At 41.2% G+C, this 18933-nt stretch overlaps 1 protein-coding gene across 6 annotated transcripts in view; it reads left to right on the forward strand.

Moving 5' to 3' along the window:
* FAM192A (family with sequence similarity 192, member A) overlaps positions 1 to 18933 on the forward strand; it is a 34905-nt gene that overhangs the window by 4900 nt on the left and 11072 nt on the right. For 3 of the 6 annotated variants that reach the window (XM_011938857.1, XM_011938854.1, XM_011938856.1), the window contains exons 2-6: positions 7951 to 8092; positions 8949 to 9047; positions 9450 to 9571; positions 15052 to 15185; positions 18195 to 18259. In XM_011938857.1, coding sequence (XP_011794247.1) covers positions 7966 to 8092; positions 8949 to 9047; positions 9450 to 9571; positions 15052 to 15185; positions 18195 to 18259 — 547 coding nt within the window. In that variant the 5' untranslated portion in view covers positions 7951 to 7965. Of the gene's footprint in view, positions 1 to 117; positions 342 to 3327; positions 3359 to 6246; positions 6299 to 7950; positions 8093 to 8948; positions 9048 to 9449; positions 9572 to 15051; positions 15186 to 18194; positions 18260 to 18933 lie in introns of those variants that run through there. The other 3 variants (XM_011938858.1, XM_011938853.1, XM_011938852.1) reach the window with 3 other exon arrangements.

An 18933-nucleotide genomic window follows, 5' to 3' on the forward strand; every position in this document is an offset into this window, starting at 1 on the left:
AGAATGGCGGGAACCCGGGAGGCGGAGCTTGCAGTGAGCTGAGATCTGGCCACTGCACTCCAGCCTGGGCGACAGAGCGAGACTCCGTCTCAATAAAAATAAATAAATAAATAAAATAAACCGGTATATGTAAGTGTTCCTCTAAGTTCCTCTGAGTTCTGTGAACTGGTCTAGCAAAATTCATAGAACCTAAGGAGGGGGTCATGGGGACCCCGATTAATAGCCAGTTGGTCTGAACCACAGGTAAAACAACCTGGTTCTTGTGGTTGATATCTAAAATGGAGGCTAGTCTTGTGGGACTCAGCCCTCAACCTGTGGGATCTGATGCAGTCTCTGTCCAGGTAGGTAGTGTCAGAATTGAACTGAATTAGAGGACACCCAGCCGGTTGGTGTCTGCTGCAGAATTGGTGGATTGCTTGGTGTGTGGGGACACATCCCTCACAGAATTATACTGTGTTGATTGTTGAGTGAGAGAATAGGAAAAACACTTTGGTTTGGGGTTTTTTTCTCTAGATCCTCAGGCAAGTTTTATTTTGGCTTTGGAAAAAACTGCTGTTTTTCTTCCTGTGAGCCCCAGATGAAGTTGTTGGTTTGTATTTAGGAGTCACAATATGTAAAAAATGCAATGAATACAATCATGCATAGTGAGGGAAGTGTTCATATTTGGAGAGGCATGTGTGAATGAGGATCAGCTAAGGGAACCGATATTTAAATTAGTTGTCTTCTAGTGCATATAGATGAATTCAAGGTAAACGCACATTTGAGACTCTGCTCTTGCGCTATGGAAAGATAAATCAATACCTTTTTTACCTTTTTTAACTTTTTTTTTTTTTTTCCCCAGGCAAGGTCTCATGCTGTTGCCCAGTCTGGAATGCAGTGGCCCTCATAGCTCACTGTAGCCTAGAACTCCTCGGCTGAAGCCATCTTCCCACTTCAGCCTCCTAAGTAGTGCACCATCACACCTGGCTAATTTTTAAATTTTTTTTGTAGAGACAGAGTCTCACTGTGTTGCCCAGGCTGGTCCTAAACTCCTGGCCTCAAGTGATGCTCCCACCTTGGCCTCCCACAGCTTTGGGACTACAGGCATGAGCCACTGTGCCCAATCTGTTTGTTTGTTTGTTTATTTTTAATAGAGATGGGGTCTTGCCCTGTTGCCCAGGCAGGTCTTGAACTCCTGGACTCAAACAGTCCTGCCTTCGCCTCCCAAAGTTCTCAGATTGCAGGTGTGAGCTACTGCACCAGACCTTAATTTCTTTTTGTTTTTTTTCTTTTTCTGAGACGGAGTCTCACTCTATTGCCCAGGCTGGAGTGCAGTGGTGTGAAATCTCAGCTCACTGCAACCTTCGTCTCCTGGGTTCAAGTGATTCTCCTGCCTCAGCCTCCCAGGTAGCTGGGATTACAGGTGCATGTCACCACACCTGGCTAATTTTGTATTTTTAGTAGAGATGGGGTTTCACCAAGTTGGCCAGGCCGATCTTGAACTCCTGACCTCAAGCGATCAACCTGCCTTGGCCTCCCAAAGTGCTAGGATTACAGGTGTGAACCACCGCGCCTGGCCAAATTTCTTATTATATGTATTTGATAGATGCCTGAAAGGTTATTGCAAAGCCGAATTTTTTATTGTATGTGTTTCATAGATGCCTGAAAGGTTATTGTAAATTGCCCCTTATAATAAACATTTAAAATATGGATTAAATTGCTTTTTCTGTGGTTTAGTTTTTAGATTCTTTTAGTCTCCTTTGCTACTGGAGTATGTTAAATAAGCTTCAGTGTTAGAAGATTGACTTTACTTTGCCTAGTAATAAATACTAACAGCGGGCTCTCTGTTAGCAGTTATCATCCTCTAGAGTTATCATCCTCTAAATATATTTTATGATATAGGAAAAGTCAGCTAAATTTTTAAAAATCTAAATTATTGTATCTTGGTAGAAGTGCCTTCTGTCCAGAAAGCAGTCTTTGTTTGGAATATAATTGAGTTAGCCAGATGGCAAATTCTTAGTTGCTGTCCTGCATTTTGAAGTACAATGTGACTTGAACATCAGAGTAAAAAATATTGGAAAGCAATAATCTGTATTTACTGACAGAAGGAAATGAATTGACCTATTGCTTTTGCTACTCAGAGTGAAGCCTTAAAACAACAGAACACAGAAACCTGATTCCAGTGTGTTTTTACATGTACAATCTGTCTAATTTTAGAATTAGAAGGATATGGTGGCCAGTGATGTAAACACTTAAGTAGTTTGCCATCACAGAATTCAATTCCGTAGGAAACCAGATCTCATTACCCGTGTCATGGCACTAGCTTAATGGAGTCATTTTTCAAGTTAGGAATAGCAATTATAAGCAGCAATGTAAGTTTTGTATTTTACAATGTGTAGTGTGCTGTGTAAGAACTGAGCCCATTTTGTCCCACCACCCTGGAAATTAAATACCACGGTCTCTAATGTAAACCCAGTAGTTCAGTGTTTAACCGTTACTTTGGCTTGAAATATAAGAACTTTGTTTTCTTGACTGTCAGGCAGATTTGAAAACCACGTTCTTTATTTGTGCCAGTTTGAACTCTAAGTTTGGTGGACAAAGTGAATTTTGAAATGATTTTAGTTTTCCATGAATTCCCTATTTGAAGAACTTGAATAAATCCTTTAAAAAATAATGTGTTTAGTTTGATAATTAAACTTGAGTCACTTTGAAAAGCATGTGAGTAAAGGAAAGCTGACAGCATTTGTTTACTCTTTCTAAAGTGGAACAAAATAAGCATTCCTAATGTAAGTCCTCTGCATTCCTACAGGGGTCTTCACAGTTAGAGCCTGTATCCCCCATATCCCTGGGCTGTTTGTCTTTTGTTTTGTTTTTAATTACTCTAGCAAACAAAAGGGGAAAGGAAGAGACTTGTGAAAATTTACCTAGACAATAGGAATTAGAAGTCACTACAATCTAGTTTTCTAGCTTCTCTGTCTACTTCCAGCAGGTCAGTAAGTTACAGGTACTTATCACCTCTTTCTTGCAGAATAAACAGCCATTGGACTCTTCAAAGAAATACGCTGTCTACATCAAGCACTGCTTTTGCAGGTTAAGTGACCATTTTTAATCAGTTGAAATTAAAGGAAAGTAGCGGTTATTTTTGAAAGATGATGTCGATTATATGATATAGTAAAGTGATTTAAGTTTTGGTCCTTTGTTTCTTATTGCATAAATTGTATGGTGTTTGAATAGGATTCCTATGATACTGACACTTCAGCAAATACTTGCTTGGTGGCTACCAATCTCTATAGCTTACACTGGACAGTACCTAGGAATATTCATGTGAGTTCATTCCTCCCTGCTCAGATTCTTCAGCTCCTCATGGTTGGTTTATTTAGTAAGTATTTGAATACCTAATATATGCCAAACACTGTGCTAATAATAATAAGCACTGTGGAGATGAAGAGCTGTTGGAACAGTCATAGATAATCAAACACAATGAATAAGGGCCGTAGTAGAGTTATGAATGATCGTAGCAGGAACACAAAGGAAAGAAATATGTGTTAACTACTCTAGGAGGTCTTTTCATAAAGGAGATGGTCTTCAGTGAGATTCTGGGTGGGTGGAGCAGCAGTTTGCATGGGGTGAAAAGAAAGCAAGGGTATTCCTGGCAGAGGGAACAGCCCGAGCAAAGCCATTGCAGAGAATGAGGACCTACAGAAGAAAATGCTAATTTGAAAAAAGATGTATAAAGCAGTCTATGTTTTAGTCTAGTCCTTTTAAACTTACAGAAATTTATTACTATTGTGGCCATCTAACTTGGCTTACTTTATTTGGGGATAAGGGAATGCCAGAATTATGATATTAGTTTTATAATTAATTAATTAATTTATTTGTTGAGACAGGGTCTCACTCTGTTGCCCAGGCTAGAGCACAGTAGTGCAATCATGGCTCACTGCAGCCTCAGCCTCCTGGAGTAAATGATCCTCCCACCTCAGCTTCTGAGTAGCTGGGACTACAGGCACACACCACCATGCCTGGCTAGTTTGTAAAATTTTTTTGTAGAGATGGGGGGTCTTGCTTTATTGTCCAGGCTGGTCCTCCTGCCTTGGCCTCCTAAAGTGCTGGGATTATAGGCATGAGCCACCATGCCCAACCTGAATTAAGATATTAGTTTTAAAGAGCAGACTTTTATAAGTGTGCATTAGTTTTGACAGTGTGACTGTGCTTTTGGGAGACCAACCCACTGAGAGCTGATGAGAAATACATTTCTTGTCCCCTTTTCGCCCCTGTAGCACTTGTCTTTAATTTTTTTTTTATTTTAATGTATACATTTGCTTTATTTCTTATTTTCATTAACCAACTGATTTCTGGTTTTGTCCCTGTGTATAAAAGATTGTAGGCCAGGTGCAGTGGCTCATATGTGTAACCCCAGCACTTTGGCAGGCTGAGGTGGGCAGATCATATCGCTTGAGTCCAGGAGTTTGAGACCAGCCTGGGCACCATGGTGAAACCCTGTCTCTGAAAAAAAAAAAAAAAAAAATTAGTCAGGTGTAGTGGTACATGCCTATAGTCCCAGCTATTCGGGAGGCTGAGGCATGAGAACTGCTTGAACCCAGGAGGCTCTCTGATTTCTTATTTAGATAGAAATGTAAAAATCTAGGGTTTGGTGTTTTTTTTTTTTTTTGCATATTGGAAGATTTTTTAATTTTCTGTTTTAAAAATATAGGCCGGGCACAGTGGCTCATGCCTGTAATCCCAGCACTTTGGGAAGCCAAGGCCAGTGGATCACTTGAGGTCAGGAGTTCAAGACCAGCCTGGCCAACATAATGAAACCCCATCTTTACTAAAAATACAAAAATTAGCTGGGCATGGTGGCACACACCTGTAATCCCAGCTACTCAGGAGGCTGAAGCAGGAGAATCGCTTGAATCTGGGAGGCGGAGGTGGCAATGAGCCAAGATCATGCCACTGCACTCTGGCCTGGGCAGCAGAGCGAGACTCTGTCCTAAAAAAAAAAAAATTATATATATATAACAAGAATGAAGAGATACATTTACTGGGGCACCAATGCCATTGCCATATCCTAGTATTTATTTCCCAGGTTTAAATCATATCTAATCTGATAAATTCATTTCCCTGAGACATGATTATTTTTCTCCATCTTACAAGATTAAAGTAACTAGGAATGTTTGGCTCAGAAAAACAACAAATTAGGAGGAACATGGGAATTGTCTTCAAACAACTGAAGTACAGTCATGTTAGAAAAGATTCGATTCTTTTTGTATAGTCCCAGCGGATTGAACCTATGTGTTGAATTTATAGTAAAACAGATTTTAGTTCAGTTTAAGGAAGAACTGTCCTAACGGTCAAATCTGCTTAGAGAGGGAGTTGGCTGTGTAGGAAGGGAGTGCAGTGGTCCTCCTTGAAGTTTTAATATATGAGGTGGATGACCTTCTCCTGGGTGTGTATGGTAAATTCAGATGTTGAGTGATTATCGTGTTAGGTAGGCTATAAGGACCTGTCCTACTCTGAATTATTTAGGAAAAATGGGTGATGGAAAGAAACCAGGTGATTAATACAGGATGAGAAAGGAGACTTAATGGTTAATAGGGTATAAGAAAGGGGGAAACTGAGGGTTGTCCAGAATGTCTCTCCCAACCATTAGAGCCCTAGAAAGTTCACGTTTTCTCTGCCAGAGACATTTAAGAAATTGTTGGCTCTGGTTTCATAAGAGGTTGTTCTGTAGAACTTGAGGAATTTTTGGCATTTTCACAGAGACTGAACAGTTCTGCTTCAGTAATGAGCCTCTGGCTGGAGTCATTGAGTGCTGCTAAATCAGAAGTGTCCAGGTTGTGGGCTTTAGGTGGGAGCAACAGCGTCTGTCAGTTGATTTCATTTCTTTCTAGTAATTTTCACAATTCTTTCTTATTATTGTTACATTAAACTAAACCTCAGCAACAGGCTGAGACTATTCTCTTGTTCTGAACGTTTGGGTTTTTTCAGCTTCCATTTCTAGCTTTACTAAATAAAAATGTTGCATGAATATTCTCAACACTGGAATTTGAAGTAGGAAGAAAGCTGAAGTCGACATGTCTTTGTTTTCAACCAAGATTTAGTGTTTTCTGGGGAGGAGTATGGTAAAGTTGGTAAGAGTATGAATTTTTGATGTTAGGCCTGACTTTGGTTCTTGGCTCTACCATTCACCACGTGTATCACCTTAGACAAATAATCTAACTCCTCTGGACCTCAACTTCATCTATAAACAGATAATATTTCTCATAGGATCAATGACCATGTTAATTAGATAATATCCATAAAAAGTATACAGTACATGGTAAGAGCTCATTAGCGGTTAGCTGCCTTATTTTTGTGGTAGTGTGGAAACTTACTGTTTTTGTTGTTAGTGGTCATCTTGGAATGGACATTGGATTGAATATGTGCCTCCTTGTTAGCGCATAGTGCTGTGAATAACACATAACATGTCTGGGTAGGGGTTGATTCCACAGTTACTCAAAAGGAAAGAAACCAATAAAGAAAAACAGAGGTTTAGTTTAGAAGGAGTAATACGGCCAGCTGCGGTGGCTCACACCTATAATCCCAGCACTTTGGGAGGCCTAGGCAGGTGGATCACGAGGTCAGGAGTTCGAGACAAGCCTGGCTGACGTAGTGAAACCCCATCTCTACTAAAAATACAAAAATCAGCTGGGCGTGTTGGTGCATGCCTGTAGTCCCAGCTACTTGGGAGGCTGAGGCAGGAGAATTGCTTGAACCCGGGAGGCAGAGGTTGCAGTGAGCTGAGAGTGCACCACTGGACTCCAGCTTGGGCGACAGAACGAGACTTCATCTCAAAAAAAAAAAAGGAGTAATAAGTAATACACACTCTGCTATCTTTATTTCCTTCTCTCCTCTGAAGAAAAGCTCAGTTAGAAATAACAGATTAGGTAATCTTCTGTGTCAAAATATGCATAAAATGGTTGAGGTGATTGTGAGAGTGAGAAAAGAGAAGGATTGAAGTTCAAATCTTAAATGGCACAGACAAGGGGTTTACAAGGAGGAAGGTCAGGAGAGATAAATGAAGAGTCAGATTAGTATTCAGGAAAGTACATGGAACTGAAGTTGGAGTTGGGAGATCTGTTCTTCCAGTCTCACTTTCTCCATTCATGGTTTGTTCACCTTCCCTGCTGTACAGACTGGACTTAATCACTAAATCTTCAGTAGCTGAGATTCTCCATCTTAGTCTACTTGGAGGCAAGAGCAGGTGAATGGAGATAGTGTAATGTCCCAGAAACAGGAATTTCAAGAAGAAACAATGTCAGGTGTTACAGAAATAAAGGAGGATGAGAGCTGGGAAAAGGATGGGATGCTCAGGAGGCCAATTTATCTAGATTAGAGGGACAGAGAAGTATCTGCAATGTGAGATTTACTATGGAACACCAGGTAATAAGAATTATTCCAGGTCCTCTTGCCAACTGTGTAGATAACATCGATGTTAATAAAAATTCCCTGATATGTTAGGAAAAGTATATTCATGTGCTTTCATCAATGGCCTATAAATTAAACTATTTGAGAGTTTTTTTTTTTTTTTTTTTTTTTTTTGAGACAGAGTCTTGCCCTGTCGCTCAGGCTTGGGTGCCTCCCAGGTTTAAGTGATTCTCCTGCCTCAGCCTCCTGAGTAGCTGGGATTACAGGTGCGTGCCACCATGCCTGACTAATTTTTGTATTTTTAGTAGAGATGGGATTTCACCATGTCAGTGAGGCTGGTCTTGAACTCCTGACCTCATGATCCGCCCGCCTTGGCCTCCCAAAATGCTGGGATTACAGGCATGAGCCACCGCGCCCAGCTGAGAATTTTTTCAATTCAAAGTTGGAAGATAATTTTTAGTTTGTTGCTGGGTGAGACAGAGCTAAATGTCCTTGTTTCTCTTTAGAATTTTAATTGCAGTTCTCACTTGAAATGATATTTTTGTTTTTGTTTTTGTTTTGTAGATTGGTTGTTTCATTATGGATGGAGGGGATGATGATAACCTTGTTATCAAAAAGAGGTTTGTGTCTGAGGCAGAACTAGATGAACGGCGCAAAAGGAGGCAAGAAGAATGGGAGAAAGTTCGAAAACCTGAAGATCCAGAAGGTATACTGTGACATTCAGTATAATGGTCTTTAATCCACGCAGTAGCCCTGCAAAATAGGTATTAATTGTCCTCACTTTGTTTTATTTATTTACTTTTTTGAGACGGAGTCTCACTCTGTTGCCCAGGCTGGAGTGCAGTGGTGCGATCTTGGCTCACCGCAACCTCCACCTCCCAGGCTCAAGAGATTCTCCTGCTTCAGCCTTCCGAGTAGTTGGGATTACAGGTACCTGCCACCACGCCTGGCTAATTTTTGTATTTTTGGTAGAGATGGAGTTTCATCATGTTGGCCAGGCTGGTTCCAAACTCCTGAGCTCAAGTCATCCTCCTGTCTCGGCCTCCCAAAGTGTTGAGATTACAGGCGTGAGCCACCATACCTGGCCAATTGTCCTTACTTTAGAGTTGAGGAACTGAGACTCAGAGGGGAAAAGTCACCTGTGTAAGGTTCTGCACAGCTGGGAGTAGAGCCAGGATACTCACATCCTATTCGTTTTCTGCCTACCACACTGCCTTCCAAGAGATTCTGCTCCTCTCCTCCATCTATACAGGTGGATCCATGGTCTGAACAACTGAGAACACTGCTGCTGTGGAGGGTTAGGGCTGGCCCCTCAATCAGTTAACTGTTTGAGGCCATGGGCGCTGTTGACATTGATAGTTGGCTTTGAGAACTGCTGGCCCCTGTCTGAGGTCCAAAGGGAAACTGGACTTTGTACTATTTTTGTGTTGTCCACACCCTCAGATCATGCAGAGACTTGACTTTGTCTTTAAAACCTTTTGTGATTCCAAAATAATATGAAAACAATCTGAAGTATGTATCTCCTCCCCCTCCACCTCTCTCCCATCTCCTTTTCCTTTCAGAATGTCCAGAGGAGGTTTATGACCCTCGCTCTCTGTATGAAAGACTACAGGAACAGAAGGACAGGAAGCAGCAGGAGTATGAGGAACAGTTCAAATTCAGTAAGCTTCCGAAAACACAGAGTTCAAGGGACTCTGTGGGGTACTTTTGATGCACTTCTGTCTCGTGCAGCACTTTTCCTAACTAGCCATGGAATTGTCTTGATTTTCGAGTCTCCAGATGCTCTTTTGGTGGAAAAGAGACAGCCTTCAGCCTTCTAGACCACATTGAATATTTTTGTTTAGAGCTCAAAACACCCATTTTAATTCTATGGTAATATTTAGTAATGGGAAAAATGCCTTGTTTTTTTATGCCCTGTTATCTATTCAAACGCCATGGTATTTACCAGTTCTTTTTTTTTTTTAATCCCCTGAAGAATCTGCTGTTTATTAAAAAAGGGGAAAGGAAAAATCTTATTTTTCCCTTTAGCCTGCTAAGTGTTCCCTGTTTAATTATTTCCTCAGAAAACATGGTAAGAGGCTTAGATGAAGATGAGACCAACTTCCTTGATGAGGTTTCTCGACAGCAGGAACTAATAGAAAAGCAACGAAGAGAAGAAGAACTGAAAGAACTGAAGGAATACAGAATATCCTTTGTACCTGGAGGAAAACCTGTAAGGTGTCCATTTTCTCATCAGCATCTATGGATGTCATCTCCTCATCAACAGAAGAGTGGTTTTCTACCTGGTGATCTCTCAAGTCATTTTCAACACTGATTTTCCTGTGATTCTGAAAAGCTGGCAACGGTTTGTGGAGTTTGTGTTGTGTGCAAGAGTGTTATAGTCAAAAGTCCACATCCTTCTTAGGGTTAACTCAAGGCATCAATCCTAATAGTACTGGGATTAGACTCTCAGACAGGTGGGCAGTGCAGCCAGCTTCATCCAGGGAAGAAATTGGCCTCTGAGTTTTAAAAGAACATGTTTAGCAACTTTCCTATATTCTTAGTGAGATATTCTCTACTGGTTATAGCATGCCCTCTCTCCGTAGAAGGGCTGAGAAATCTGCAAAGATGACTTTGCTGTGGCTCAATGTTGCCTTTTGGTCATCCACTTAAATGTCTTAATAGACATCCCAAATGTAACTTAGCCAAATCAAAATTCTCAATATTGTGCCACATAACCCCTACTCTCATCACACTGCTCTTCCCCAAAGTCTCTTATTTTTCTGGTCCTCCCAGTCCCAGTAACTGGTAGTCCTATGCTTCCAGGTGCCTGGGCCAAGAACTGCTTCCAAAATATACTCCAAATCTCTCGAATTCTAGGTATCTACTGCTACTGTAGTAGTAGTAGACTTTCTTCTGGACTCCTGTGACCATCTAATTGGTTTGTTTCTGCTCTCATCCTCAATAATCTATTCCTTAGACAAGAAAGGGAACTTTAAAAACCATACATGGCATTATGTCACTTTTCTATTTGAAACACTCTAGCGGCTTCCCCTTATATTTAGACTAAAGTCTTATTCTGTATCAGGCCGTTGAAGGCTCTACATTATTTAGGCCAACCCACCTCCTTGTTGCATCTTGAAGCCACTCTTTCTCATGTTGACTGTACTGCAGCCTGCTGGCCTTTATGTTCTCTCTCACCATGCTTTCTGAGTCCATCTCAAGGCCTCAGATTTGCTGTTTCCTCAGCCCAAAATGTTCTGCCCTCAGATTTTGCAAGACGCATTTCACAGCTCAGCCCTCTGCTCAGCTCTCCCTTTTAGAGACTTTCCCTAAGCACCCCACCTAAAATTGCTATCGGTAATATCAATTTTTTTTTTTGAGAAGGAGTTTCTCTCTTGTTGCCCAGGCTGGAGTGCGGTGGCACGATCTTGGCTCACTGCAACCTCTGCCTCCCGGGTTCAAGCGATTCTCCTGTCTTAGCCTCCCAAGTAGCTGGGATTACAGGTGCACGCCACTACGCCCAGCTAATTTTTTTATTTTTAGTAGAGACGAGGTTTCATCATATTGGTCAGGCTGGTCTCGAACTCCTTACCTCAGGTGATCCGGCCACTCCAGCATCCCAAAGTGCTGGGATTACAGGCGTGAGCCATTGCACTCGGCCAGTAATATAATTTTTATAGATTTGTCACTATCTGAAAGTTGTCTTTATTTATTTGCCTACTGGTTTGTCTGTCTCTTTCCTGCTAGAATGTGAAATAAATGAGCTCCATAAGAAAAAGACTATCTGACTTTGGCCACTTCTGATTTCCCCAGTGCCTGGCATATAGTAGATTCTCAGTAAATATGTGAATAAATTAATAAATGATTAATAAGAGATATTAATAGGACCATTTGTCTTCATGTGAGGAAGCTTATTTGGATATTTCAGGCTTATATGTTGAGTAACATCACTGGTATAATCCAACAGGCTTCACCTCTAAAATGGACGACTTGACTGTGTATATGTACTAGTTGGTATTTTCTTGCAGAGAATGTGCAGTAGCTTCCATTTTAAGAGTTATGTGGGAAGCCCAGACACGGTGGCTCATGCCTGTAATTCCAGCACTTTGGGAGGCCGAGGCAGGAGGATCACCTGAGTTTGAGAGTTTGAGACCAGCCTGGCCAAAATGGTGAAAACCCATCTCTGCTAAAAATACAAAAATTAGCCAGGCATGGTAGCTTGTGCCTATAGTCCCAACTACTCAGGAGGCTGAGGCAGGAGAATCGCTTGAACCCGGGAGGTGGAGACTGCAGTGTGCCAGGGTCACGCCACTGTACTCCAGCCTGGGGACAGAGCAAGACTTCGTCTTTAAACAAAAAAAAAAAAAAAAAGGATTATGTGGGAGAAGACATGGAATGGACAGATACCCTGGGAATTGATTTACATTAGAACTGGTGTTCTGTACCAGAAAAGACCTGGCTTCCAGTCGCAGTTCTGTTACTGGCATTCATGTGCAACATGGAGATAGAAGTTTATGGAAAGTTATACCTCAATCTCAACTGTAGGATTGAGGCTGATTATTCTGAACTCCCCCTTCCCTGACCCTGATGACCCCAGAATAATATGTGTTCGTTTGTAGAGGTAGGCAGACGCCCATATTGCGTTGTTTCAGACACAAAGCTTTTTCCTCCAAGGAAATACATTCATTACATTTCTCACTTGAATGATATTTTGTTTTATGTTGGCAGACTAGCAAATAAGACATATAGTGTCCCCCAAAGCAGCATCTGGGGAGAAGTGCTGTTGAGTGTGAGATGCCCTTTGGTTTTCAATTAAAAGGGAAGAATGAACAGGGCAGCAATGAGACAAAAGAAACCTTTGTGTCCTGGTAACATTGTAGTACAATGAGGCTCCAGGGATAAGGGCTTTAACTGGAAATTTGGAAAGTTCTGACTGTCTAGAAAAACTGAAAAAAAGCAGGCCTTTCAACTCACTGACATCTGATGCACTAATCCCAAGCATGCAAGTAGCCAGAGACATGTTGAGATAGGAATTGAAGGATTAGACATTTGTTTATTGAAGCTCTAAGTCAGGAACTTGTTCTTGGCTTTGCTTGATTACTATATAATATGTTGTATAATAGGATACTTCTGAATACAAATAAACTGTGGTTTAAACCATGTAAATAACAGAATTCTTGTTGTTTCCTCTCACATTAAACCAGTATTTAGCAGTATTGCATATGTTAAAAATGGTGCAATTTTAAGAGAATGCTGCATCTAATGAGTTTCTTGAGATTTTTGAGGTGTGTTTGTGTTTTTAAAGCATTTTGGGAGAAGAGGGGCTTAAGAAGGAAAAATTGCTTATACTTTGTGGATCAAAAATAAGATTACTGGCCGGGCGCGGTGGCTCACGCCTATAATCCCAGCACTTTGGAAGGCCGAGATGGTCGGATCACGAGGTCAGGAGATCGAGACCATCCTGGCTAATATGGTGAAAACCCCGTCTCTACTAAAAATACAAAAATTAGCCGGGTGCGGTGGCGGGCGCCTGTAGTCCCAGCTACACGGGAGGCTGAGGCAGGAGAATGGCGTAAACCCGGGAGGCGGAGCTTGCAGTGAGTGGGGATCGCGCCACTGCACTCCAGCCTAGGTGACAGAGCGAGACTCCGTCTCAAAAAAAAAAAAAAAAAAGATTATTAACACCCCCTAACCCTAAAAGGTTAAGACTTTTCTTCATTTTGAAAGAATAAAAAGTTAAATGTTGGGTTTTGTCTATGTCCTGGTATGAATAATGTGTAAATATATACATGATTTTGTGTTTTTTTTCCATTTTTTGTTTTATTTTTTAATATTTAATATTGAGGGTTTTGAGAACTTCTGTCTCCTAATGATGGAATAGCAGATAAAAAATCACAACATGCTAATTTTTTTTGGCATTTTCTCCTAGAAAGATGAAATCTTTTTTTTTTTTTTGAGACAGAGTTTTGCTCTTGTTACCCAGGCTGGAGTGCAGTGGCATGATCTGAGCTCACCACAACCTCCACCTCCTGAGTTCAAACGATTCTTCTGCCTCAGCCTCCCGAGTAGCTGGGATTACAGGAATGTGCCACCACACCCAGCTAATTTTCTGTCTTTTTAGTAGAGACAGGGTTTCTCCATGCTGGTCAGGCTGGTCTTGAACTCCCAACCTCAGATGATCTACCCACCTTGGCCTCCCAAAGTGTTAGGATTACAGGCGTGAGCCACTGCACCCGGCCAATCTCTCTTTTTTTTTTAAATAAAAATGAGTATTAACATTATCTATTTCCATGATGACCCTAAAAACATTAAATTCATTAAACTCAACAGTACTGAGCATTATATCTAATTTCCGTTGCATACTGCAAATATTTAAGGTAACTTGTGCCCATAAGAACAGAGTTAGTTGCCTGGAGAGGGATTAGAATTAGAATCTTAGGATTTCTGGAACTCAGTTTTCTCCATTGTTCAAAGATGCCTAGACAAATAACCTTAACCATACATTCTCTACTTCCACCCACCTCTTTGGGCTGATAATTCATGCTTCTTAGATTTCCTGGGCACTAGATGTCACTATTGTTCCAGGCACTACTGCATCTTAAATAAGGACTTGCACTGTGTCATATTTTCATTGAGAATCAGAGGAAAAGTTTGCTTATCTGTATTATTTTGGGCTTTCTATGCTGTCTTCCTCCGTGGTCTCTTTCATTTATCTTTGAATCAGCCGGATTTGACTGGCAGAATAAAGAAGGGTGGGACATTTATTTAAATAAGTAGGCTAGACATCTGTTGTCTAAGACGTTTAGAGAGAGCATAAAACGGAGGGAGAAGTGGAGGGAGAGGAGGGAGGGCTGGTGGAGGGAACAAGTGAAAGTGACCTCCCCAACAAAAATTTGGGGCCTTTCTTCACTTCAAAAAAATAAAAAGTTGAGAGCCAGAGATTGGCATCAAGAACGAAAAACTGATGTTACAAGTGAACTGGTCATGCTTTTAAAAACAGCTTTTCAGTTGTCGTATACATGCACAGGATTTCTCATTAAAATCCCCTTTGATCGTTTCTCAGTCTTTTGGCTAAGATCAAGTGTAAAATCACCTTCAGAGAGTGTTTGAAACTAACTCCCTGGCCTCTAGAGGTCCTCATTCAGTAGGTTTGGGGCAGGGAGGGATTTGACATGTCTGATGAGCCTTGGGGTGATTCTGATGCTTCCTTGCACCAGTGGAGCAGGAGTTAGTCTTAGTAATGTCTAAGATTAAATGCCACTGATAGTCTTAACAACATTCTGCAAAATTTGATTTAACCCTTGAAGGGGGAAGCACGTTTTCAGGGGAGCCAATTTTTGTGTGTGTGTTTTCTTTATATTTCTTAAGATCTTTGTTTTCCCCATCAAGCATGATATTGGCCATGTCCTTGGTAATAGTGGGTTTTGTGGCTATGCTCAGATTTTCCTTGAGAATCAGAGGAGAAGCTTGCTTATCTGTATTATTTTGGGCTTTCTATGCTGTCTTCCTCCATGGTCTCTTTCATTTATCTTTGAATCGACTGGATTTGACTGGCAGAATAAAGAAGGGTGGGGCATTTATTTAAATAAGTAGGCCAGATATTACATAGCACAGCCGAAGGGCTAGTGGGTTGTATTTGTTGTCCTTCCTTTTGCTTAGTTTGACCCTTAACTGGTAACTCACAATAACCTCAAGAAGGTTGGAATTTCTCAAGAGAACAAGAAGGAAGTGGAAAAGAAACTGACTGTGAAGCCCATAGAAACCAAGAACAAGTTCTCCCAGGCAAAGCTGTTGGCAGGAGCTGTGAAGCATAAGAGGTCAGTCAGCACTCACACAACTTAGATTTCGCTCTGACCATGTACTCTGAAACACCACTTGTAGTGGAAGACAGAGCCAACGCTTACTTCGCGTGAGTCCTGGTGAAGTTCCCTTGGTGTGCTCCCTATGCCTCTCTCCCTTTCCAGATTTGGGGCCTTCTATAGGCTTCAACCCTCGTCTTTCTGATCATTTATTCAACAAATATAAATACTAGCTACTCTTCAGTGGGGATCTGCCACACCAGACATTGTGTTAAATGCTTCCTGTGCATAATCTCGTGTATTCTTCAACAATCCTATGAAAGTACAATTATAATCCCTGTTTTGTAGATGAGAAGACCAAGAGTTTGTGAGGTTGAGACCCTTCTTTGTGCAAGATCATAGAGAAATAGAGAGCTCGAGTTCAGTATTTGGGCTTCTGTCTAGACAAATGAGATAGTGAGTCTTGTGAAAGGATCTATGCAGGGTGTACTGAGAGCAAGGAGGAGGAGCATACAATGCTGCTTTGAGGGTGTGTGCATCTCCATGTTGGGGAGGTTGGGGAAACCATTGGAAAGATGCTGATTAGGTAGGATGACTAGCGCTTTGACAAGCAAAAAGGGAGAGAACAGTCTAGGCAGAGGGAATAGCTGCTGCAAAGACATCCTGTCCTGAAAGAACATGGCAGCCCTGACAGGGTTACAGACCTGGCTGTGGCTAGGTTGGATTGATGGGGAAGTGATAGCACTGTCTTGAGGCTGTGATAAGTTCTTTGCTATGTTTGCTCCTCCCTTTCCAAATCCTGAAATGGCATCAGAGTGATTGAATCTGGTCATTTCGATTTGACCCAACAGACGGTGGGCGAAATGATAAGTTTAAGTGCAGTCTGTTAGGAAAATCAATATGATATATTGGCAACCAGCCATATGTTTTGAAGGGAGTGTATTGATGCAGTCTTGTAGTTTGGCACACCACCCATCTGCTGCAGATGTTCTTAGGAACACTGCCTACATGTAAAAATGTCATGCTGGTATAGTAGCAGAGGGGAGGAGTTATCCTGAGAAGTGCTCACTATCCAAACCATGAATTATTCCTTTCAAGTTCTCACATAAGCTTTCCTGCAAGACCAGGGACTCGCAGGATTTGGACCTGGGTCAGTTTTACTGGAATATGCCAAGGGAGGGCTCTCCAGGTGATCAATTTGTTATCCCTTGAGACTGCTCTTGATGGTCGCAGAATGGGTGTGGTAGCTGTCTCCCTTAGTCCTTAGATCACTTTTGGAAAAGGCTCTGTAGCTTATTTGGTGACCTGCATATAACCCCTTTTGGATTTTGAAACAACACCACTTAATGTTGCTTTGTGTAGCAAGGTGATGAATTAGTCTCCTGGGGCAGGAGTTCCTAATCTGTCCGACCCTGAGTTTATTGGAATCACCTGGGAGTTTGTTAATAATTTATATTTGTAGGCCTCGCACTAATTCTCGTTCAGTAAGTTTGAAGTGAAATCTGGGAGTTGTAGTTTTCAAAGTTCCATGAGTGATTCTGCTGCCTGGTGAAGGTCTGGAAGCCATTGGCATGTATATGTCATGAAGCGTAAGAACAAAACAAGCAGCAATTTCTTACCTTCTTCAAAGGAATATTCTTTACTCTCTTCTAGTTTATTCTTTTATTTATTGTTAGAAAAAACTGTCAGATACCTAGTTCATGAATGTGCAGCCTTTTTACTTATAGGCATCTGAAGCTATAAATTTTCCTTAGCTTTCATTGTATATAAGTTTTATATTTCCTTCTAAGTATTTTAAAATATCCATTATGATTTCTTCTTTGACTCAGGAATTATTTAGAAATGTATTTTTTAAATCTCCATATTGAGGTAACAACCATATTTCAGTAAGGGGGAAGATAAGCCTTCCCCCTCGCCACACACACATTTTAACACCTTATGATGATATATATAGGTAACAGTGTCTTAGAGGCTACAAAATACGTTTCTCTTTTGTCATTGATTTCCAACTTAATTGCATTGTGGTTTTGTATACACTGATTTTTTTTGTTTTTGTTTTTTTTGAGCCAGAGTTTCGCTTTTGTCGCCCAGGCTGGAGTGCAATGGTACGATTTTGGCTCACCTCTGCCTCCTGGGTTCAAGCAATTTTCCTGCCTCAGCCTCCCAAGCAGCTGGGATTACAGGCACACACCACCACACCTGGCTAATTTTGTATTTTTAGTAGAGACAGGGTTTCACCATGTTGGCCAGGCTGCTGTCAAACTCCTGACCTCAGGTGATCCGTCTGCCTTGGCCTCCCAAAGTGATGGGATTATACAGGTGTGAGCCACTGCGCCTGGGTTTCCCACGTAACTCTGGAACCTGCTCTGGACTCCCTGCAAGAAAATACCAGGTAGTACATACACACAGCAATGTCCCAGTCTTAGAGGTGACTTCAGTATGGTCATGTTGAACACCACAAACTAGATGTTATTTTTTGATACAGACAATATTTGTTTAGACTTACATTTCCTTTTGCCAGTTTCTTTGTTCCCCACCCCTTCCTTCTGGAATTCCTTCCTTCTGGGATCATTTATTTCTTCATTGAAATATATTCCTTATACATTCTTTTAGTGAAAGTCTTCTGGGTGACTCTCAGAATCTCTAGCTTGTCACTAAAGATGTTTTCTTCAATCTGTAATTACTAAATGTTTGTCATTTATGAACATGTCTAAATATTCTTGAAATCCATCTGTGGTTCTAACCAATTTGAGTGATAAAGACGGCCAAGAATCTGAAGTTGAAGTGATGCTTGAAGATACAGTGCTTTATTCCCTGGATTTGTCAGGAGTTTAAATTGTCTTTATGACTAATGATGCAATTGGAAGGAGATTAAGAATCTGAAATGAATACTTTTCATTCATTTTTATCATCCCAGCCTCTTGAGACTGCCTAAGACACATATAAATAGTTATTGGTGCTCCTGATTCCCTAAGCTTTGATCTGCAAGATTGGACATGGCTCAAATCACCATGTGTTTTGTTACAGCTCAGAGAGTGGCCACAGTGTGAAAAGACTGAAACCGGACCCTGAGCCAGATGACAAGAATCAAGGTGAGTGGCAGCCTTCATTACTTCCTTATACTCAGAATACACATGAACCACAGTAAAGGGCTATAATGCATTGCATCTGCAAATGAATGCATTTCTGTCTTCAAGCAAGCCTACCTACATTTAATTTACCCAACTTTTCTATGCCAGGCGGGATTTTATACCTGCAAAAGTTATCATATTAGAAACCAGTGAAACTGATCAATGAAAATAGTACTCTCCCAGGAATGCTTACCAGGCCCTGGTCATACTACCTCTGCTCACAAAAGATTTTTTTCTGTTTCCCCCAAATGTCAAGTTTCTTGATTTCACCTGGTTTGCTACCAATAGGAGGTAAATACCTGGCTCCTGCTCATTGTTGGATTGGATTGAGCCTAGAAGCTTAATACAGTCTCCAGGAGTATACTTCTTTGGTTTTTACCTTTATGTGATGAAAATCTGCCTCTTTATTAAGTGGCGAGAACTTGTAAGTGAAGGTGAATGTTACTGGGGCTGGATTAGGGGTGAGAAATTCAAGAGTGTGTTTTCAGTTTTTTTATTACTCCATGTGGGATTGAGACTCTGAACTAAATTCCATCAATCAGCAGGGCTTACATTAATTTGTCTCAAAAAAAATGATGCTTTCGGCTGGGTGCGGTGGCCCAAGCCTGTAATCCCAGCACTTTGGGAGGCCGAGA

The sequence above is a fragment of the Colobus angolensis genome, unplaced genomic scaffold, assembly GCF_000951035.1.
Source record: "Colobus angolensis palliatus isolate OR3802 unplaced genomic scaffold, Cang.pa_1.0 Scaffold178, whole genome shotgun sequence".
Classification (NCBI taxonomy): domain Eukaryota; kingdom Metazoa; phylum Chordata; class Mammalia; order Primates; family Cercopithecidae; genus Colobus; species Colobus angolensis.